This window comes from Gallus gallus, chromosome 9 (assembly GCF_016699485.2).
Source record: "Gallus gallus isolate bGalGal1 chromosome 9, bGalGal1.mat.broiler.GRCg7b, whole genome shotgun sequence".
NCBI classification, from domain to species: domain Eukaryota; kingdom Metazoa; phylum Chordata; class Aves; order Galliformes; family Phasianidae; genus Gallus; species Gallus gallus.
Window position 1 is genome coordinate 318,423 of NC_052540.1, and position 21,518 is coordinate 339,940.

A 21,518-nucleotide genomic window follows, 5' to 3' on the forward strand; every position below is an offset into this window, starting at 1 on the left:
CCACTTCAAATTTGCTATTAATAAGATTTACTGACCAGATCAATGACCATTGTGTCCTCAAATTCTTCATTCATATCCTCTAGCTGACCTCGTGAGGACATCATTACATCTTCGAAGATGGGCTCAGCATCATCTTCCATTAGACCGCGTCTGATTAAGTAGAAAGAAGTCATCGATTTCAGCCATTGTAATTTCCCAACCATGCACTGTCATTAAGAACAATGCAACATCCTATCCCCTAATTCTTTCTCAACATTATCTTGAGAATAAAGCCTGCATGTTTATTCAACATTAGCTGGAAGAAAATTGTATGTAAAAAACTTCCCACTGGCAGAGGCTAAAGCAGGAAGTCCGGTGTAATATCATTATGACCACTAATTAAATCTGTCCTTGAGAAGGAAAGGGAGCTACAGTGTTTGCCAGGATCACTGCTAAGTGCCTGGGAAAGCAGTGAAACCAAGACCAGTTGCTATAATGACCTCATCTTGCTAGACTCTGGCCCCCACCCTGAGAAGTATTTATGTGCAGAAAGACTTCATTAGATCAGCACAGGAGCACAGAGCACCTTGTACAACAGAACACTTCTGCATTCACCCATGTGTGTTCCTTCCATTAGCTGCCCAGTGGGACGCCTTTGGAAGAGATGAGGTGGGTGAACAAAGCTTAAACATGTTCATGGGAAAACTGGCAAACAACTTGAGATAAACGCTTGCTGTAAATTACTTAATAAGACAAATCACAGTGCTTCATGGCAAGTGTCTGAAAATAGCTGAAAGCAATTAGAGAACTATGAAAAATGGTACCACAAAGGTCTGCTGCGTTCACTAGGCACCTGCTTACAGCTGTGGTTAGGGGCAGAACACTTGGCTACAGCACCCTATTGCCTGGCATCCATCCCAACACTGCAAAGCTGTTACTCTGCCTTTATTAAGAAAAGTTAAATATCATCACAGAATTTACTGCTAACAACCCAGAGAAGTAACACTTAAATGTGTCATTGCCATCTAAGATCATTCTGGATCTGGAGATGAAGATGCTCTGAACACTTACACTGCATGCCTTACACCAGTTCTCCCTTTCATGTAGTTCATTCCTGTCCTGTCCTTTCGATTTAAATCTTCTAGCTTCTGTTGGCCCAACCAAGATATCTGCATCTGGGGACTAACAAACAGAGCAGCGTTATGACTGGGAACACTTAACGATTCTGAGTTGGTTGTTTTTAGACAGCATTTCCGCAAGTTTTGTGTCTGGGTATGCTTCAGATTTAGTTATTTAAATTACATCCATCATTGTACAAGTCTTCTGGATACCCTTCTGCAATTTGTCTCCTCCCACTGTGCGTGCACAAAAAAATCCATTAATTGTTACAATAAAAACAGCTACATAAAATGCTAGCATCACTCATTCATTAATGCAGCATGCACCTGAAACGAGAACGCTCCAAAAATTTAATTCCCTGCCTCAGATCAGGCAGAAATAAGAAAGAATAGATCCAAGTTAATAACAGAAACATTTCAAGACAAAAACAAACAAACAAACAAACAAACAAACAAAAAAAAACACACAAAGTGAAAAACAAATTGCTTTCAAATGCATACTCCCAATCAACTTTAGCATCCAGTAACTTATCCATATGCAAACTCCGGAAAGGCTGTACTTAGCACCAACTAAATCCAGCATTAGAAAGCAATGCATTCAATGTTTTTTGTATTCCAGTTAGAAATAGACAGTAGTAGAATAAGTGCAGATCTACAAGAGGAACATCACTTTTTAATTATGTAATCTCATACCCTAGTGAGATTGACACAATAAAAGTGAGGAACCATGTGAAAACAACTCCGGAGGAAATACTGCTCTGGGCATGACTGACCACTTCTGTTCAGCAACTGACTGCTCCATTTTTTCTTGACCCTCATCTTCCATAGAATTACTTAGGCTGGAGAAGACCTTCAAGATTGTCAAGTCCAACCAGCGTTTTAAGTGTCTAGTGTTAGATACCTGTATACAGCTATTATGCAAATAGTATACATTAGATTGTCTACAACTGTATACATTCATATTTTTAGGGATTTTCTATGGAATGCATAGGATGTTTGGGATCAATTCACAAGAGGATTAGGGATCAGCAGGATCCAACTATAAGGTATGTTGTGGCACACAAGAGACAGCATTTTAAGTGGGAAGATGAGGTGACCCTCAGGATGTGTGTGGAGGAGCAGCTAACTCCAGGCTGAAAGGAAACTATTCTCTACTGTTAGTTCACACTGTGAACTTCTGTGTTGGATCCAAGGAGAGCAATGCTGTCTGTCTTTGCTCAACAGTTCTCTGCCTGCAGCATTCAGCTGAGATAGGAGAAACAGAGGGTCAAGCACAGAGTGAAAAACCTGGTGCAGCTTCTCCCTGAAAAGAGTAAGGTTCTCCCACACCTTAAGGCAGCTCCTGTTCATGAGGCTCAGGAAGGTGATGCACAGCAAGTGGAAGCAGCCACACTTTCCTTAACCGATTAAGTATTTATTCACAGAGAGTTCAGCACAATGAGATGGGATCAGAGAGGTGCAGGGAAAAGGCTCATGCTTCACCAAGTTCTTTGTTTTTTTGGTTTTTTGTTTGTTTTTTAAATTGAGGACTAGAAAAAAAGGAGAAATTGTTGAGCTACAAAGTCTTCTTTATAATCTAGAAATTACACCTGGTGAGGCAAACTCCTGAGCTCAGGAAGCAAGGAACATGAATGTAGATTCTCAGTACCATAGGAGTAAGGTGATAAGATACTTTGGTTTGGATGTTAACAGTTCATCCTCAGTTGCGCTTTCATGGCCAGCTGGGGCTTCCTGCCCATCTCATCTGTATAGGTGAGAAAACCCATGCCCCGACTTGCCTTGTATTCACATCTTTATGTGCCAACCCTCATTCCTTCCAGATAGCACCAGCTGGGAAACCTTTTGCCCATGCCAGGCCTTTGTGCAGGAGAACAAGCAGCCCTGCCTGCAGCGTGAACCTGCCCGGTGAGCCTTTCACCACATCTCACACTGCCTTGTGGTGATACCACGTTGTTAGTGTGGGGAAATCAGGGAGCTGAATTCATTTATGGAAACATCAAACATGCTGCAAAAACAAAGTTATCTGTAGCCAGCTGAGATGCAAGTATCTCTTGTGGCAAACACAGATTCATGGATCTTATCAAGGTTTCATCTGTTGTACTGCTGATGTCTGTGCATGCTGCGTACACAACTAAGGGACAAGAATAGGCTATAAAAATTAGAAAAACAGCCTCCAACCCAGTCACTGTTATTCTTTGTCTTCAGACTGATAGAACTAGCACATAACAGCATCCTCTGAAGACTTTGTTAAATAAACTACTGACAGATAATAACAACCATTTTCCCCCCCATAAATAGATTTAAATGGAGGTGACAAGATGGGAGTTGAATGACAAAAAATTATGACTAATTTAGGGCAAAATAAAACTGCCTGCAAAAGTGCCCAGAAGCAGGAGATACCAGCTCAGCAGCTGGACTGGACTGAAGAGTTAATTTGTAAGAAATCAGTAAAGACGTCTGGAGAACATCTACTGTACTGTGACAGAAGGGAAAAAAAAAAGAGAATATCTAATAGGTCTTTCAAGAAACAGTTCAATCCAACCTGGGCCCACAAACCCTATGATTTATCCATAAGCCCACAGTTAAGCTATAGGATAGTTTTAACGTAAAGAACTTCCACCTTGACTTCATTACAATCTTTTTTTTTTTTTTTTTTGGAGAGGGAGATTTAAAATAATCTAAGTATTGCTGAGCCATAGCCAAGATCTTTCCAGTTACTTTTGCAAAGAAATACTGCATCTGTGAAGCCACAACTACCTGTATACATTTTACACAGCTTCTTTACCTGGATTTTATTGTGTTTGTTCCAGACACTCGAACACTTACTTGTGTAAAAAATCCTGTTCAGATCCCTGCTCCGACTCGTGCTCCTGGATCTGCTCTCCCATTTGTCTGGTGTTCTCTCTCAAGACAGTTGAGGTGAGCTGTGGTGCTTGCAGTGCTCCTGGTGTATGTATGTTTTCATTCCTGTTCAGCCAAGAGCCTTCCAGACTCTCATCTAGGAAAGGAACATTCAGAATTACTGACACATTAGTGATGGTATAAAATGCAGTACTGCTGCCTTTAAAATCTTCTCAGCCAACTCACTGAACCTTACGTCAATAATTAAAGCCTTCCATCTATGATGCACTTCAATACAGAGTTCTTTTTAGAAGAAGCACCTCCTGCAAATTCATCAGTTTTCAGTAGTTCAGGATCTATTGGAATAGGTGTGTCTTTAAGAGATCAGCTGGATAAGCACTCAACATGGTAATTTTTGTGTTCTGCTAAGGAAAGACGATTACCAGTTATTCCCAGCAATAACAACTATTCAAAGTAGAAATACTTAAGAAAACAAAATAAAAACCATTGCAAACATACTGCATTGCAGCACTACCTGCATTGTTGGGTGGCTCGTACACATTTCACAAAAACAATTCCTAAGTACCAATTTTGCAATCTAAATATAAGACTGTTAGTCTCATACATATACATCAAATGAGATACAACTGAACACTACAGTGGTAGTGGAGGCTTTGGCCTTAGGAAACTCCACTGAGAACCATGCCAGTGGAGTACAGAGGGGACGTTTTAAATAAGGAGAGGTCTGTCTGGTGTAAACTTCAGTGATTTCAGATAGCATATTTAGAGTTCAGAGCAGACAGGAGGATGGAGATGGGAAGGTGTATGTGGGATGCTGGGCTCGTACTGAGAAGGCAGCAAACCAGAGACGAAGAGCTGGTGGGGCCTGAGATGAACATGTGAGAACACAACTGTGCAGACAAGAGACATGTAGATGCTGCTGCAGCAAGTGAAAGACAAGAGACTACAGAAGAGGAGAAGACAAGATCATAGATTTACTAACAGGGCGAAATAGCAGTGAGAAAGTAGCTGGAGACCTCAACAGGTCTCTGTTTTCCTATGCCTTTGGGCTTAAAAGCTGTCTAAAAAGTTGCCTATTTATTCTTGAATTTGCCTTTTATGACACTAGGGTTTTCTAAAACCCTTCTTATGTTTCACTTCCCTAAGGCATTATGAAGAAATGTCAGAACCACCTATACAGACAGCAGTTCTACTTTCAGTAACAATAGAGAATATCCTCCAGCCCGAACAGTCAGCTGAACCCAATACACACCAGACTGAGGGCAGGAAGGAACTACAGGGGTCTGGCTTTGGTTCTTAGACGCCACGATAGTTTCTGCAGTGACCACGTCCTTCCTTTAGAATGGGATTTAAAGGAAAAAAAACCTTAGCAGGATTCAGAAACAGGTCTGCATTTGTGGTTTTAATGCTAGATTAAAATTAAAACTAGGACTTTTGGAAGAGTTATAAAAATATGTAAAGATAAAAAACAACAATGGCCTGCGTACCTGCTGAATACAGACTATTTGTAGGCAATCAGCTGCTCAGATTGGTTCTTTATAGCTCAACTTCTACAGTGCACTGAACAGTAAATACTTATTTCTAAGAAGAGGATTACATTTCTGATTATTTCCCGAGCTCATTATTTGTACATACAAAATGAGCCCCTTCCTTGTGCAGCAGTCTGTATCTGCCCACAACAAACAGGCACACTGGCTCCAGGCTGTGCTGCTGTGAAGTGATCTCCTGTGGAAACTTTGGTACACTCAGATCTTTCACAAAGTGAACAATTAGGTGAACAGCCATAGATTCAGGCTGACAGCATTTTAAGTCAGAGATGTCTTTGGAAAATTCAGGACCCCAGATATTGCAAAGAAAGGTGATATTCTTCTTTCTTCAAAGAAAGGAAGGTGTTGCAAGTCAGTTCTTCCTCCTATTGATCACTGAACAAGGCAGGCATGAAAGAGAGCGGGGCAAACAATGTCATAAAACCTAAACCCTAAGAATAAGACTTGCCTTATAGGGGAGCGGAGATGTTACTACAGTGCCTGGAAAAATAAGGATACTGGTAGGATAAAATAAAGCAGAATTCAAGTAGTAACAGGAGGAAAAAAAAAAAAAAAGACTCCAGTTGAATCCCGTGTAAACCATGGCAACCAGAAGGAAGCACAACAACGTCTGAAGAAAGCAAGCTGTGCTTTCTTCTACCTAGACTCTAGGTTGGCTATTGGAAACTGAAAGACTTAGCTCATGCACTGCTCAGCATAAGCTGTAGGGGAGAACGGACCTGACTATAAGTGCATACAGACTAACACTTGAGGAATGGGATACCTTTGGTAATTGACTATATTCAGGAGAATTAGCATTAGATTCTTCACTGAGAGATTACTATGGTAGATAACAATCTTGAAAAACACTTAGAAGTTTAAAGATCTCACTTATAATTGCTGTCTATTGAAACAGCAAGCATGATCACATAAACATGCACTACATTGTGCATTTTCATATCAACCAGGAATAGATGCAGTCCTGTAAGAAGTTGGCCATCATTGCCAAATTCCTGATGTACGCTCCCAAAGTCATAGGAAAAGTAAACATACTGTATATTGGTGCCATGTTGAACAAAAACATGCATCTTTTTAGTGTTCTCCAGTGTCCAGCCAAAATACTGATCTGTATCAGAATTTCTGCCTCAGGTTTGCTCCAACACCATATAAATTAACATCTGCTTCAAAATGAAGCATTCATTTTGAAGCAGATGTTAATTTATTAATTTATATGAAGCAGAAAACAGAAATCTGTGACTGGGAAAGGTGCAGAGCAGTTAATTCCACAGCCACCTCCTGTTTCCACTGTCAGTAATAGCTGTTAGCAGTTCTCCATCTGAAAACCTCAGGACAAGCAGGAACAGGGAATTACAAGGCTATTTCTCATACAGAAATGTTGAAGCTTGACAGGAATTTGTAGAACAAGTGCTTTGCTTTCACTACATACAAAATATAAGGAAAGCTGTAATGTCTGTACAAAATGAGAAATACCTCTACTAGGCAAGGTAAAACCATACAAACCTTCTACTCTCTTTTTGTGTAGCGGTGGCCGTCCTTTCTTATTTCTCACTGAAGAGGTTTTGCTGCTGCTACTCCCACTGTTAACAGACATTCTGTCATCTTCGCCGCCTGTAACCAGTGAGTTCCTATAGGAAATCAGTGGGAGCCACACGTCTTCTCTTCTCTCCATCATCTGTTCTGTCAGAAACTTTTCCAAGTAGGTGTGACTGAAAATAGAAGACAATGAGTGCAGAGGCTCTGTGCGCTGTTTCCGCTGTAATTGACGTGCAAGTCCTCTCCGCACTGCTGAGAGCTTAACAGAAAGCTGTCACGGTGCTTCCTGATTTGAATTTGATAACGTATGTTGATAAGGCATTGTACCTTGAACTGATTAAGAACTCATGGCATTCCCTCAGAACAAAGTAATTGTCAATTGTGTACAGGTTACTCAGATAAACAATTTAAAGTTTTCTCTCCCTGACATCTTCCTGCATTGGCCTGCAGTCACTCACAGTGCACTCTACCCGAATTCCCCTTCTATTCTGAATAGCTGTAAGTCACTTCTCTATATTGCTGGTGTGTCAACAGACAATCTGAATTAGCAGACTGAGGATATAATTTTGCATATTTGGAATGGGAAAAGAACAGTTTCCTCAAATACAAGTAGATATTTTTCAGTAAAAAACTGAAGACCCATTCCATTGCCATGGAGAAGTGCAGTGAGAACTTGTTAATTTATGGGAGGAACCAACCACCTTCTGTCCCGCATGTGGCCTAGAGGACATGTGAGCCATTTTCCTTTTCCACTGAACGTTTAATTAAGCGTGTCCATAAAATGAGTAAGAAAAGCCACTTAAAAGTGATTTCCAATGAGTTCAAACTAAAGAACCAAGCGTTCAGAATTAAGGCAAGGCACTGTACTTCAGCATTACCTCCTTCTGTATAAAAAATATGTTATGACGCACTCTGTGATCACAATCTCATTCAGCACCACATTGCCAAGTGGCAATAATAAGGGTAATAGTAACAATAACAACATAATAACAGTAATACAAATAATATCAATTATACTAATAATAAAGAAGTAGGTCAGAAAGGAAGCAGAGGCCTAGCAAAATGGTAGCGTTTCCTGCACTGTGATGGGAATGGTATCTTGCACCAAGGGCAGGCGACAGGCAGGCATACCGAATCAATAATATTTATTTTGAGGTAGGGATGGCAGTCTGGAGGGTAGGTGGCCCTCCAGCTTGCCCCCATATCTGCAGACAGGCAGGTATGCTGATGAGATCTTCAGGGTTATTCTAGAGCACTTTAACCTCCAAACTAACAGCCCACTGCTGAGCTTACAGTCAGCTGGCAGGAGACCAAGCCAGCAGGGAGGTAAGTGATCCCATACACAGGACTTCTCCACCAGATGGTGGTCATGTTCCTTCCTGCTTGCAGCCTGCTGCCCCTTTGCAGGGCGGGGGAGAGGTCCCTCTGGATTGGTGCAGCCATGCTACAGGGAAGGGCAAAATCAACTATCCAGAGTATAGCTGAGAATGTAACGTCAGCAAACTGCTATGGGGCAATGCACCCATTGCCTGATGAGTGCAAACATGACAGATCTCTCAAGTGAAGAAATGCAGAGATCTCCAAAAAACATCTTTACATATAAGCTAGTTATCTTGACTCTCTCCATAGTCACAGCAGCCAATGGAATCTAGGGCATATCTGAGCTTATCTTAGAGCAGTAATTTAGAACAGATCAGATGAATCATGTCCTAAAGACCCTATTTCTTTTCACCAATCTTCAAATGCAGCTAAAGTAAATACTCAGATACAGAAGGCTACAAGAAAGACAGCTAAAATCAGGAGAAATGGATTCCACCATGGCAACCTTTGCAGTCCTGAGAAAAATGTGAGAAAAAAAAACGTAAATGGTAACAAAGAAGGGTAAAGAATGAGAAATACTGAACTTCATGCAAAGGTTCAGGTCTGATTTAGTTGTCAGGTATGCTGTGTACAGGTAATATAACTTCAGATTTTAGACACTGGAGAAACTTGTGGAAGTACTGGTAAGTGTGCAGGAAGAATAAGCTTCAATAAATTCAACTGGAATCAGGCTAATTACACTTAACCTAACAGATACAGGGAACCTACAGTTCAGCTAGAAAGGCAGCCAGAAAATCTTTGTATTAAGCCCTGTTCTGAAGAACAGAACAGAGGTTGACCAAATTCAAGAATATAATAATGCAGAGCAGTTTGATAACCTAAGTGTCAGGTTAGCCTGGATGAATAGTCTAATTCTCAAGCTAGTTCTTCTACTGCGTTTGCTGAATTGGAAAGTTATTTATACTATTAAGAAAAAAGAACTACAGAGAAGTTTGACAGAAAGAGTCAATTCAGGTAGTTGTAGTAGTATGACTTTATATATACTTGTAGAATGACTTAAATTCACTGTGGCCAAAAGTCTGACTAGAAAGATATTTACAAGCATAAATGAGAAGATTTGGTAATTACATATTTAAATTGTCATGACGCTATTCAAAGAACTCAGTTCTACACTGGCACACAGTGCTAGGATGACATTTAACTACACTCTATTTTTTCTTTACTGCTTTTCTATGCCATGGCCAAATCTTGGATATTTGTTACAGAACATATTAGAAATATACACCCTTACCTCTGCAGTGATGCTGACAACACATCTTTACTATGAACTTGCCTTCACCAATGCAGCTTTCTCTTTATCAATTCTCTTAATATCCACAGCTGCCTTTGACATTTTTTTTTTTCAAATGTTGGTCATACACCAGTATTCCTGCTATACATTCAGCTCTTATCAACAGTACATCTGATTTATTTCATTTTTGGTACTTCATCTGCAGCCACTGATGGCCATACCAAATACAGGTTGCTTGTTTCAGTCTGAGGTCTCTATCACCCTGCTCTTTCCTAAACAACAACAGTGCTGTCTCTCACCCTGTCTTTCTGTCCTATTGTGCCAGTAACAGAAGCCTTGACAACTCAATTTACTGAGTTGAAGTGGGCTTCTTAAAATAAACATAAATATACTTCTCATACAAATGTCTAACAGAAATGGATGTTACTGCAATGTTTAGAGGCCTATATATTTCCTATACTGCTTACAGCTTATTCCTTTTTCTGTTTGTCTGAAAAATGATTATTTTCAGTGCTCCATGAGAAATTTTAAGCAACGTTGTTTTGTAAGGTCTCAAGTTCACTTGATCAGTGGATTTGATTCTTCTTTTCTGATTTATTTATTACTTCAAAATATAAATTGATGAATAACTATGTAAAAAGCCACTGGGCCTTCCTAAAACCCCCACTAGACAATGAAAACCTCAAAGCAGAGAACTTAAGCACAATTCAACTATTAACACAACTCAGCAAAACCCACCAAAGAAAGCAAGGCTGTTACTTACACAGTCTTTTTGTCCTGCCGCAGGAGTTTAGAAGAGAATTCACTAAGCACTTCAAGGAAAGCAAGGTTAGGAGGAGGATAGTCTTGTCCTTTTTGATTCTGATATTTGAAGGCAAACTCTATTCCATCCCTACAGTAAAGAAATTTCAAAATGTTCAGACATTTGTAAGAAAATAAAAAAAATATCACCATCATCCCATCACCCCTAAATGCTGCCTCAAATTCAAACTGTCATCACCCTCATCAGGTATTTTACATTACTAGCTAATAGCAGCTTTTGGACCTGAGGGGAATCGAATGTTCCCTTTCAACGTGTGTGGATTCAAAGTCAGTGACAAAATATTGCCAGTCTCCTGGTCAGAAGGAACTCACTGCAATGTAAGGAACTTGTCAGCTGTGGAAAGCCACTGCCTTAGCAGGAATTGCCAGTTGGCTTTTTCTTTTCTCAGCCTGAAGCAGATGCTTGCAGTGATAGTTATATATGAGGTCTAACAAGGTATAACTTACAGATCTACAGTCAGAGAAGAGAATTTACTTACCATCACACTGACCCACGCATATCTGCCTTGTCTTTGCTTTATCATTTGAGATAAAGGAAAACTACTTTTACATGACCCAGTATGGAAAAGCATGCCTGGACCTCTCTTCTCCTTGTCACTTCTCAAGGAAGTATTTAGCAGCCTACTGATTTCCTTTCAGGTCAGGGGAAACCCAGAAAGGAGTATAGGAGAAAGTGGAAGGGAAATGCAGAATGACTACAGACTTAAAAAAAAAAAAACAAAAAAAAAAACAACCCACTGTTGTTACAGGTAGATTTGAGCCTAAAAATGTTCAAGCATGTTCATACTGCAGACATCTTCAAAGTATAATCACAAGACCCTGGCCTAGGACCGGGTCTGAGATGCCTTTCATGCAAACAGTAAGCACTCCAGTTAGAGGAGTAACAGTAAGGATGGCTCCTTTCCAAAGATGTCAGCAATAGGTGCCCTTCTCAGGGACACACACAGAGTATCAGCAGCTCTGGTACTCCTGGCAGCAGGGCTGCAGTGACCATGGCAGAGAAGTAGATGCTGTGCCATCCTAGCCTGTTCACATGCTTTCTCACAGTGTGCTTGCTGAAAAGGTACATAGAACACAGGTATCTATGCTATGAAAAAAGCCTTTACAATAGCACAACGGATGCCTGAAAATGTACTCGTCAAAACAGACAAGATTCTTGGCCTCACAATTACATCTATTTTATCTTCCTTTCTCAGCCTCAGTTCCAATTGCTTTGAATCATTTAGTACAGCTAAAGGAACTTGTTTCTTCTCAGTGAGATCTAGGTTCACTGCATACTAGTGGATTTCCCTTCTGGAAAAGAACTGACAACATGGCTAAGCTGCTTCTGTGCCTACAGAACACCAAACGGCTGAGGAATTCCCCAGGTTAAACTCCAGGAATATGGCTGATGCTGAAAGACTCAGATCAGAAGCAGGCAATGTTTGGGTCACAGTAACCTGTAACTGAAATGACACAGAATGAATACATTTCCACCAGTTATGCCTTGGTGTACTGTCCTTATCTGAAGGGAAATTCATGAGACACTGAAGACCAGACAAATTTGAAGATCGTCATTTATTCCTAGACCTCTTCCAGTGAAGCAGAATAGCTAGGCTGACCCCAGGGAGACATCCCTGACAGGCTGCTGAACCGTCTCAGCAATCCTGGGAAGTTATGGGCTGTGCAAGGCTGAGGACAAGATCAAGACAGACCATGAAAAAAATCTCTTTCAGGATCTCTGTTCTTTCACTGGAGGTCTTCACTAGTAGTGATGACAACACTGCTGACTGATAGCCGGGTGGAAGAAGCTGCCTCCTCATACTGAGAACTGCTTTAGAAAGGAAGTGATGCAGATGGCCTGAGATCTGGATGTTCAAGGAAGCAGCAAAAAAAAGATGGTGGAGACTGAGCATGACAAAAAATGCATATTGCCATACATATATCACAGAGTCACAGAATGGATTGGGCTGGAAGGAACCTTACAGATCATGCTGTTCTAACCCCCCTGGTGTGGGCTGGCTGCCACCCATTAGACCAGGCTGCCCTGCTCATCAGTGACTAATCTGAAGATAGAACAAAAAAGATGCCATATTCAATGCAAAATAACAGCACATTCAGCTTGAGATATGAAGGAACTCGCATTACTTTTGGGTTCTGAAATATCTCACACTTCCCACATCTTGAGTATGACACACTATTTAGCAGCACGACTGGAACTCTCACACTCACCACCTATGCCCACCTTGCACATCTGGACAAAAAGATGTCACCTTTTATTTGGACAAGCATTAGGACTTCCCAAGAGTTCTCCAGATATTTGCTGAAAGCTTATGATGGGCATGAAGGAGAATCCAGAGTTTCCATCCAAACTCAGGAGGGAAATGTAAACTAGCAGGTACAGATTTATCTGATAACCATTTCCAAATTTGATTTTTGTCTCCTCTGAACTTCTGCATCACTCTTGCTTCTTTCCTGGCCAAATTCATTCTATTATTTGCATTCCCTTAGAATATAAAGTCACGATCATGTTTGGCTCACCTTAGTCTTAATGCACTGAGACAGCAAACATTAATATTTTAACCTTTTTATGGCATGGGAAAGTTATAATTTAAACTTAGCAACGTCTGTCTATGCTCTCCTGCACAGCAGTTACATAAAAAGGCTCAATTCATTTTAATAATTTGGAGATCTATTTTATTTTTGTGGTAGCATCTTTTTATAAATCCGTAGGTACCTACAGAGTACGCAGTACTGTGTTACAAAGAACTATCTACAACTGTTAGATACAGTCCACACAAGTACATGTAATACCTGAGACTTGAGCTTAGATAAAAATGGCCATTCCAATCACACAAATAAATAGGCAGCAGTTATTTTTCCTTCTTTCCTTTCTTACATACATACATTTACACTCTCCATTATTTTTCTACAGAAATTACAATAAATCGTTATTCCAGGACCTGGTTAAATCATACACCTATAGAAGGATATACTGAGCAAAAATGTTACAGTGAAGTAATATAGAAATCTAGTTTATTTACCACCACTCACTTGTGTAGTGTGGCCACAGCCTCTCTTGTCTTGATCTGATCCAAGCCAAAAGTGAGGGCAAACCGACGAGCCAGTTCCTTAATTCCACTGACATGGGCAGATGTCCTGTCCAGATTAGGACCTTGCTCCTGAACAAGTTCATTGAATAGCTAGAGAAAGAATTCAGTTGTTAAAATCTGTGTGCTACAAAACATATTCACTGACAAAGTCTTTTATTTTTAACCTGTGAGGGCAGTGTGGACATTATGCTCACCTCTTATTTACACAGATATGATAGATTTCACTTATCTTCTAACCCACCTCAGCTCCCAGATCACCTTCTGTGTAAATGCTGTCTGACAACTGTCCCCCAACTTGTACTTGTGCAGATCACAACTCGTAGACAGTACTTTGCACTTACCTTCACTGGATTCTATCTATTGCTTTCCCAAATCATCAATATGGTTCTGCATTCTTAAGCTGCTTTCTAAAATACCCGCGTCCCCATCAGATCAGTACCAGATAGAAAATTAGGAAGCAAAATTTCTATTTCATCACTCAAGACTTAATGAACATCTGAAGAGCATTACTGGGTAAATGCCTTCAAAACCTGCTTAGTAAAGCCATTTCAGCACAATAATTAACAACTCAGTAGTTTTCTAAACAGTTCTTCATCTATATTATCTTACTACGGTACCATTTAGACCACATTTTACCAACTTGCTAATGACAGCATCAGAGGAGACTGTGTCAACAACTGCATTACATTTACTGTTTCTCTCATATCCACAAGCTCTGTTACCTTATAATTCACAAAAGCAGCTTCCTCTGACATGATTTCCCTGTGACAAATTCATACTGACTGTAACCTATCACTTAGCAACTTGCAAATGGCTTGTCTAATAGATATTTTATTTGTGATGTGGTACTAGGCTGACAGATCATCACGGCATCTGGCTTCTTCCTTTCTCCAAGTCTTAAGGACAGGAATTACTTTGACACTTGTCAGTTCCTCTGGAATTTCTTCAGTTTTTGTCAGGTTTTCACACATCTCTCTTAGCTTCCAGATTGCTACAGGAAATTCTCAAGTAGTCTGGAATGAATACTGGAAGGCCCAGCTGATCTGAAAACATCTAATTTATGTAAGAAACGTCTCTATGTAATGAATATATCTAGTACTTCAAGGGCCAAAACAGTATTTAGGGAAGCACATGCTTTGCGCTGCCAGTAAAACAAAGATGGCTTTCATCATCAAGCCAATCATTTATGGTTGCTATGGAGCAAATTGCACATGGAAGAAACATGCTTAATAATATTGGAGGACCTCAACTAACCACCTCAAAGTATGAAAAATCAATCAGTATTTAGACAAAAGGAAAGGAGAAGGAGAAAAATTCATTCTAATTCCTCTTGTTTACTAGGTACCAGTAAACAAACACTATAAATCACCTTGGATCAAACTGCACTCAAAGCTCTTTTCTCTTGTTCTTCCATTTTAACCTCACCAAAACTTTGCCTGTTGTGGCCTAATGGTGCAGAGACAAGTCAATGGTGACAGCTTGAACCACAAAGCAGCACATCCTCTTAACAGAAGCAGATTTTTTTTTTCCTCACTTAAAACAGTGCCAGAGAAAAGTCCTGCCCAGGAATTTTTGCAATGAAGGATTTCTAACAAAAATCAATATTCTTACCTGTTGCAAACTGAGAATGAGTGTCTTTGCACACTGGATTTTATCAATTTGCCTTGTTTTGCTCAGGGTTTCTTTAATGATATCTCCGTAGTCATTGTAGTACTAGGAAAAAATGTGGGGAAAAATCCTCTTTAACAGAAATTCTTACACAATATTTCAGTTTTTTTCTGATTACTTCTAGTTCTTCTTTTGAAAAGGCAGCAGTTTAAAAAAAACCAACAAAACCACAACAGTTTCAAACCCAGATTTCTTGTACGAGTGGGAGGCAATGTTTCTGTATGAAAATTCAAGCTGACTGGTCACCTGCACCTGACAATGAGATAAGGGACTTCTTTATTTGTTATCATCTTTGTTACATTGGTTAACATATTTATTACAAAAGATGTTGAAAAACAAACAAAAGAGCATTTCCTATCCCAAACTAAATGTTTGATGAAAGTGAGCTGTGGCTGAAAATTCTAAGTAGTAATAATGCATTGAACCTATACATTATTGAACAGACAGTTACCAACAGAAGGTCCACGGTGAGTTAGATGGCCATCATCCACTGAAGCCAGAAAACTGAATAAGGAATTAGTCAATATGAATCACTGGTTCATTCTCTGCACTGAATGAGGAATGACTGCTGAGAAGCACAGCCTGCATAACCATTAAAACTTTGGGCTGAGAATCTAAACTTTTTTTTTCCCAGTATTCTTTCAGCTTGATTAATCCTTCTGCATTTGCAACCATTTCTTTTCATTCCCTCTCATTGTGTTCCTACCTTCTTTGCTACAGAAATCATCCTAGTTTGCACTCTAAATTCAGTTTCTCTCACTCATCCCTTATTTCAAGAGATAGAGGGAAAGAGAGAGAAAAAAAAAGAGTAGCAGAAGGTAGGAAACTAACCACCTGCAGTCTGATAACTCCATCTTGAAATTGCTGCTCTGTATTCTTTGGTATGCCTAATCTCTTAGAGAGGGACACGTGAGTACACCTGGCAATCTGATATAAGCTGAGGGATTTGGTATACCTTGGCAGTGTCAGGAGTGCTACGTGCATACTTACTGGCAGGGAAACATGCAAGGAGAGCGTAAAGTGGAAGCTGTGTAGCAAGTCTTTCTGAATTCCTCTGGGACTAAATATTGTATAGAAGCAGTGTAGGTTGATAAAATATGCAGGTACTGCACATCCACTTACAGCAGTACCACACTGCACTTTTTGACTGCATTCCTGTTTAAAACAATCTCTTCCCACAGAAAAAAAAGCCTGCTTCCCTGCTGTGGCAAACACCAAGGCTGGGAGAGTCCCAGTGAAACTGACAAACTACTGTTATCGTGAATTCTAGGAATTAATTTGAGGAGCAGGATAAGAAATTCTCTGTGAGGTATGCCTCTGAAAATACTCAGCATCTTGTAGGATCTTAGTAAGGTTCTCCTTACATAGGAAGGCTAGTTCAGATCTTGCAGTTTCTCAGTGACAGGTGTAATTTAAAAAGGAAAATCTAGTACAGAAATCCAGTAACGCTGGCAAAGCTTTCAAGTGGTCAGTCTTCAACTACAGCACTACAAGGGAGAAAAGCAAGTAACCTGACACTACAATGTAAGTTCACTTAGGAGGAGCAGAACACGCAGAGCTGTACCTTCATATAGTGTTTGAAGATATCAGCTGCTGCATGCATGTCCACGATGTCATAAATTATCAGCTTGCTAAAGGCAGCCAGAAGGTTTCTTCTCTTATGTAAAGCTTCTATTTTGTTAGCTTCATCTTCTTCATCTCCCTCTGAAAGCATCAACAATAAAATCATTATAATTGCCTGTTATTGTCTAGAGCAGCATTATTTAAGAGTAGTGTTCAGGAAAAAAGTCAATTATTTAAAATGGAAGCAAGGATTGTTGCAGGAAAAGCTAAAACAAAAGATGAGTATTCTTGAATGTTAGGACCTTCAGGGAATCTGGGAATTTCAGGAAGATGACACCATTCACCAAGGATGCTATAGTCCTGAATAATACTGAATGCAATCCATGTGGAACTGAATCACTTATTTTCCTAACCCTGTGAAAGGCCACAGCGAAGAGCTGTTGAATGCTTTATGCTTAACTTCTGAAATGAAAGGACAGTTGGAGATACTTCTTTAACGTGACTAATCTGTACATGTTTCATATGAGAAGAATTAGAAACCAATACTTGTACTGCATGCCCTGGATTTGTAGGTATGAAATACACAGCTCTAAAGCAGCAATAAACAACAGGAAATAAAATCCAGTTGTAAGACATTAGTGCTCAACGTCTCTTAAGCATTAAATCCCCATGTAGGACTCCACTCAGAAAGAAAATGAAAACTATACACATAAAGTGTGAAATAAATTATCATATAGCATAACTGTATTACACAATTTACAGAAGAAAATGCAATCAGCTCTAACAATTGTGATAATAGCAAATATCATGTATTTAGTAGAGAGCTTTAAGGGGAATGTCCTAACCAGCTTGAATTAAAACAGATCTGTGTAGGGGCCAGAAGGGACACAGCATCACCGAGAATCTCTTGCTTCACTCTTACTGTATTCTCCACAAAGCCACTTTGTATAAATCATGTATTTTATAGTAGGAAATCTCTTACAAGCAGTGGAGTTGACTGTATGTACACTTTAATCCTTAGAACTGAAGCATCTTCTCATTTTCCTTCATTTCTTTTTGTAGTTACAATGTATTCTGAATACCAAAAGCTGCAAATTTTCAGACTGACTTCACGGACTTAAAAGTAGCATTTGGGGACACAGATTACATACAAAGATCTTCATCCACCTTTTTGCTGTCTTCCAATTCCAATTACAGGATGATAAAAAGCACTAACATAGCTCAGGAGAAAAATGTCCTCTTAAAATCTGCACTTTATTTATTATTCTGATCATTGGGCTCACAAAGTACAATTAACATAAACTGTGTACTTCTGGTGAAGTTGTGTTTCGAAATGCATTCTTTTTTAGCTACTGTAATCCATAAAGAGATCTTCAAAAAGATGCAAGCTAGTGGGGAGCTATTGAGCTAGAAGACTGAAAGCATCTCAAAAGCAAGAACAAATTCTCTGAGACCTCAGTTCTATACACTACTGTCTGAAAAGATCAAAACCGCACCTGTGTGCTGTGCTAACATACAAGGAACTGAGTTCAATGGAAATTCAGAAAACGTGCTAAAAAAAGCACTACATTCAGTATGCATTCAGCAGGTGTTTCATGGTTTGGTGGGTTTGTTGTTGTTGTTTTTGACTCTCTGGGATTCCTTCTCCTGTACAAAGCTGTTTAGGATTCAGAAATTGGGTGCCCGTATGTAGGTATTTAGGCATTTGTAACACATAGTAGTGGCAATTTAAAAACAGATCTCAATGACAAATCTGTTCTTCCCTGACTGAAAGCAAACAATCTCATCATCCTTCTGAGCAAGCAGAGATGCCTTACCTACTGCCTCTCAAAGCATGGCCACACAAGGACACCTAAGAAATAATAAGGATACAAGCAAGTATACACAATACTTCTCCAACTATTCTGGTCTCCAATGACTTTCAAATCAAGAATCCTGAGCTTTATTTTGAAAATTTTAGTATTTCAGTACTTCAGTATTTTGAAAATAAATACTAAGAAAAAGATAAAAAGAGCTGAAGAACAGTTTTGTACAGATTAATAGCATGTTGTTTACAGGCTACTCCTATGTCTTCTGTAGACACCTCATCTCATGAAGTGAACTTCGTAACTACTTTTTAACACACACAGCACTGAATGCTTCATATGCACACTCACCATTTGCCCTCCTAAAACTAAGGAAGGAATAATTTTGAAAACATTTTTGAGTAAACTGATCTGAAAATTCTATTTTCCTCTTTCTTCTGCCTCTGTTATGGAAAAAAAGCTAAGTAGAACACTTGAAAGCTAAACGTACCCATGCTCTGGTTTTCATCATCTTGGTCAATGAAGACGTGGTCCATCACAAAACTGAGAAGTTCTGACTGCAGGCCTGAGTCTGGATTAAACACCAGCGGCTGAAGACCTTCACGACCTCCAGTCATCAGCTGGTGACTAAAAATCATCAAGAGATCGCAGAGCAGCATGAAGGCCTGCAAGGCAAAAGAGATGTAAGAAGAGTAAGAACTATAAGTCAAGCAAGGAAAAACCAAAATACCATTTATCTAATTTCTAGATATTCTCTCCTTTATCTCCTTTAACTAAACTGAGTTGTGTATGTTTCTGTACTGTGAAGAATGTTCACTGGGGGTTCCCTTAGTTTTAAAATACTATGTCCCTTATTCCTACGTAGGGAACTATGTTTACTGATGCTCCATGTCCAGGATGAACCATATTAAATTCCCATTTCTTCTCTGTGGGAAGAACTGTAAATCCCTTTCTACTCCAAGGACTGCATTAAAGAAAAAAACACCCCCTTTGATAAACAGTTTAAGAAGTTAAAGAAGAAGAAAACTACGATCTGCTTAGACTTTGGACACAAGTGCCAGTAGTTGGGATTTTTCTCTATAGTACCTGGAAATTTGGGATTCATTTCAGTCATGACCTGTCTGCTCTAATCTGCTTCAACACTCGATAGAACTTAAACTAATCCTAATGTTGACCTCTAAAAAAGAAAAATACACCACTAAAATAAAAAATTATGCTCTGAGAGTGCTTTTTTTTTTCTATCCAAGATAAAGACAGCACAGGTACAGATGATGATGTATCGTAGACATGTCTGCTCAGAGATTTATTTCTCTTAGTCTAAAAAACTTGGGATGTTCCAGTTCTGTTTCTAAACGTTACACTTTCTTCTCTCCTTTAAGATGCAATTGATCTTCTCTGAGAAGAATGTACAGATTAAGGAGCAAACATACTAGAGAGAAAATGTAACATCAAGAATTCTCAAAAAAATAAGTAAAATTAAGGAAGAGTTCCTGCACTTGCAGAAACAGACTTTTTAAAAAAGAAGTTTAAAAGCATCATAGATGAGTTAGTTGGAAGGGATCTCTGGAGTCTCAAGTCCAATCTACTCTGACTGGAACTCTTGCTGTCTGTATGTCTGGTAGGTCAGAGCCTTGAAAGCTTCCGCATAATGGTGGAAAACTGAAAAGGAACTTCTAGGAAAAGCTGAAATTATCAATGAAGAAAAAAACCAAAACAACAGAATAAGAGAATTAAAACATTTTAAAATATATCAAGAACAAAACCAATGCAGGAATGGTAAGAATCATTTACAATTTGTTGATGCAGAAACAATATTAGAGCTAGCCTATGCTACAATGGTTGGTATTTTCATGAAGCTAGATGTTATTTTCACATTATATAACGTTAGTAAAATATGTTCTATGTCAAGAGTAACTATTCAGAGGACTAAAAATAATTACTAAACTTAATCTACTGGAAGACAATGACACCTCAGACTCCTTTAAAAATACATAGGTAGGCTTTTCTGAGTCTTTAGTATTTATATCAACTTGCAGAAGACAGTATAAAAGCCAAACAGAGCTATCTTTCAAAAACAAAAAACAGTATCTGTGTAAAAAGTGTTACCTTTTAAAAAACACAAGTACCTGTGTGCCACTTAATTGTCTTGGCAAAGTCAAGGAAGCGTTGATATAAAAAAGCAATTTGCAGACAACTAAAAGATGTCAAAAGACCTGATATAAATCAGCAAATGTTAAAATCTGAGCAAATACACCAGCTACTGTTTATTGCAGAGACTGCAAATTATTTCAGTAAGTGCTTGGATTTAATTTGTTTTATTGCAATTTTTAAATACACATAACAGAAGCTTCCCAATCCACACGTGTGGCTTTCCAAAAACCAAACATAGATAACTGAATAACTACTTTGAGCCATAAAAAAATGGATACCTTACTACAATCTACAAGTTTTGTATGTGTACCTTTGGCATATGTGTGCTCTCATGCCCGTGCAATTATAAGTGCATGCAGACAGATGCATGCACTTATAATTGCAAACAGCTTTCTGAAGAAGCACAGCAACCTATGCTATAATTTCTACATTTTTGAAAATCTAAAGAAATCCTCCCCTTGATATTTAATGAAGACATTATGTAACTGGATATTTTACTATGATTTACCAAGGAGACATAACTATTTGTCAAGTAACTATTTTTGCACAGTGTGAAATTAAATTTGTAGTGTAATTCAGAATATTTTTGTAAAGTTATTTAACATTCTTTTCCTACTAGAAAGCATATATAAGAATGACCCGCACTGCTGGAAGCCTCAATTTTCTCCAATTAGCCACCACGGGAAACAGAGACACAATAATTAGCATTTACTGCTACATTTCATGGAATGATTAAGATGACAAAATAATTAAATATTTAAGCTTAC

General features: G+C 39.0%; 1 protein-coding gene and 1 long non-coding RNA gene across 16 annotated transcripts in view; one reads left to right on the forward strand and one right to left on the reverse strand.

The window, feature by feature from the left end:
• LOC112532999 overlaps window positions 1-21,286 on the forward strand; it is a 22,576-nt gene extending 1,290 nt beyond the window's left edge. The window contains exon 2 of the long non-coding RNA XR_003076685.3: window positions 84-21,286. This is a non-coding gene — a long non-coding RNA (uncharacterized LOC112532999). The remainder of the gene's footprint in view (window positions 1-83) is intronic.
• STAG1 (stromal antigen 1) overlaps window positions 1-21,518 on the reverse strand; it is a 182,312-nt gene that overhangs the window by 22,380 nt on the left and 138,414 nt on the right. For all 15 annotated transcript variants that reach the window (XR_005862323.2, XR_005862321.2, XR_005862322.2 and 12 more), the window contains 9 exons: window positions 19,091-19,265; window positions 16,797-16,936; window positions 15,176-15,277; window positions 13,506-13,654; window positions 10,414-10,542; window positions 7,007-7,212; window positions 3,924-4,095; window positions 1,051-1,161; window positions 36-150 (listed from right to left, as the gene is read on the reverse strand). Coding sequence is in view for 12 of the 15 variants with exons in the window: in XM_025153521.3 (XP_025009289.1) it covers window positions 36-150; window positions 1,051-1,161; window positions 3,924-4,095; window positions 7,007-7,212; window positions 10,414-10,542; window positions 13,506-13,654; window positions 15,176-15,277; window positions 16,797-16,936; window positions 19,091-19,265 (1,299 nt within the window). In the remaining 3 variants the exon portion in view is untranslated. The remainder of the gene's footprint in view (window positions 1-35; window positions 151-1,050; window positions 1,162-3,923; window positions 4,096-7,006; window positions 7,213-10,413; window positions 10,543-13,505; window positions 13,655-15,175; window positions 15,278-16,796; window positions 16,937-19,090; window positions 19,266-21,518) is intronic.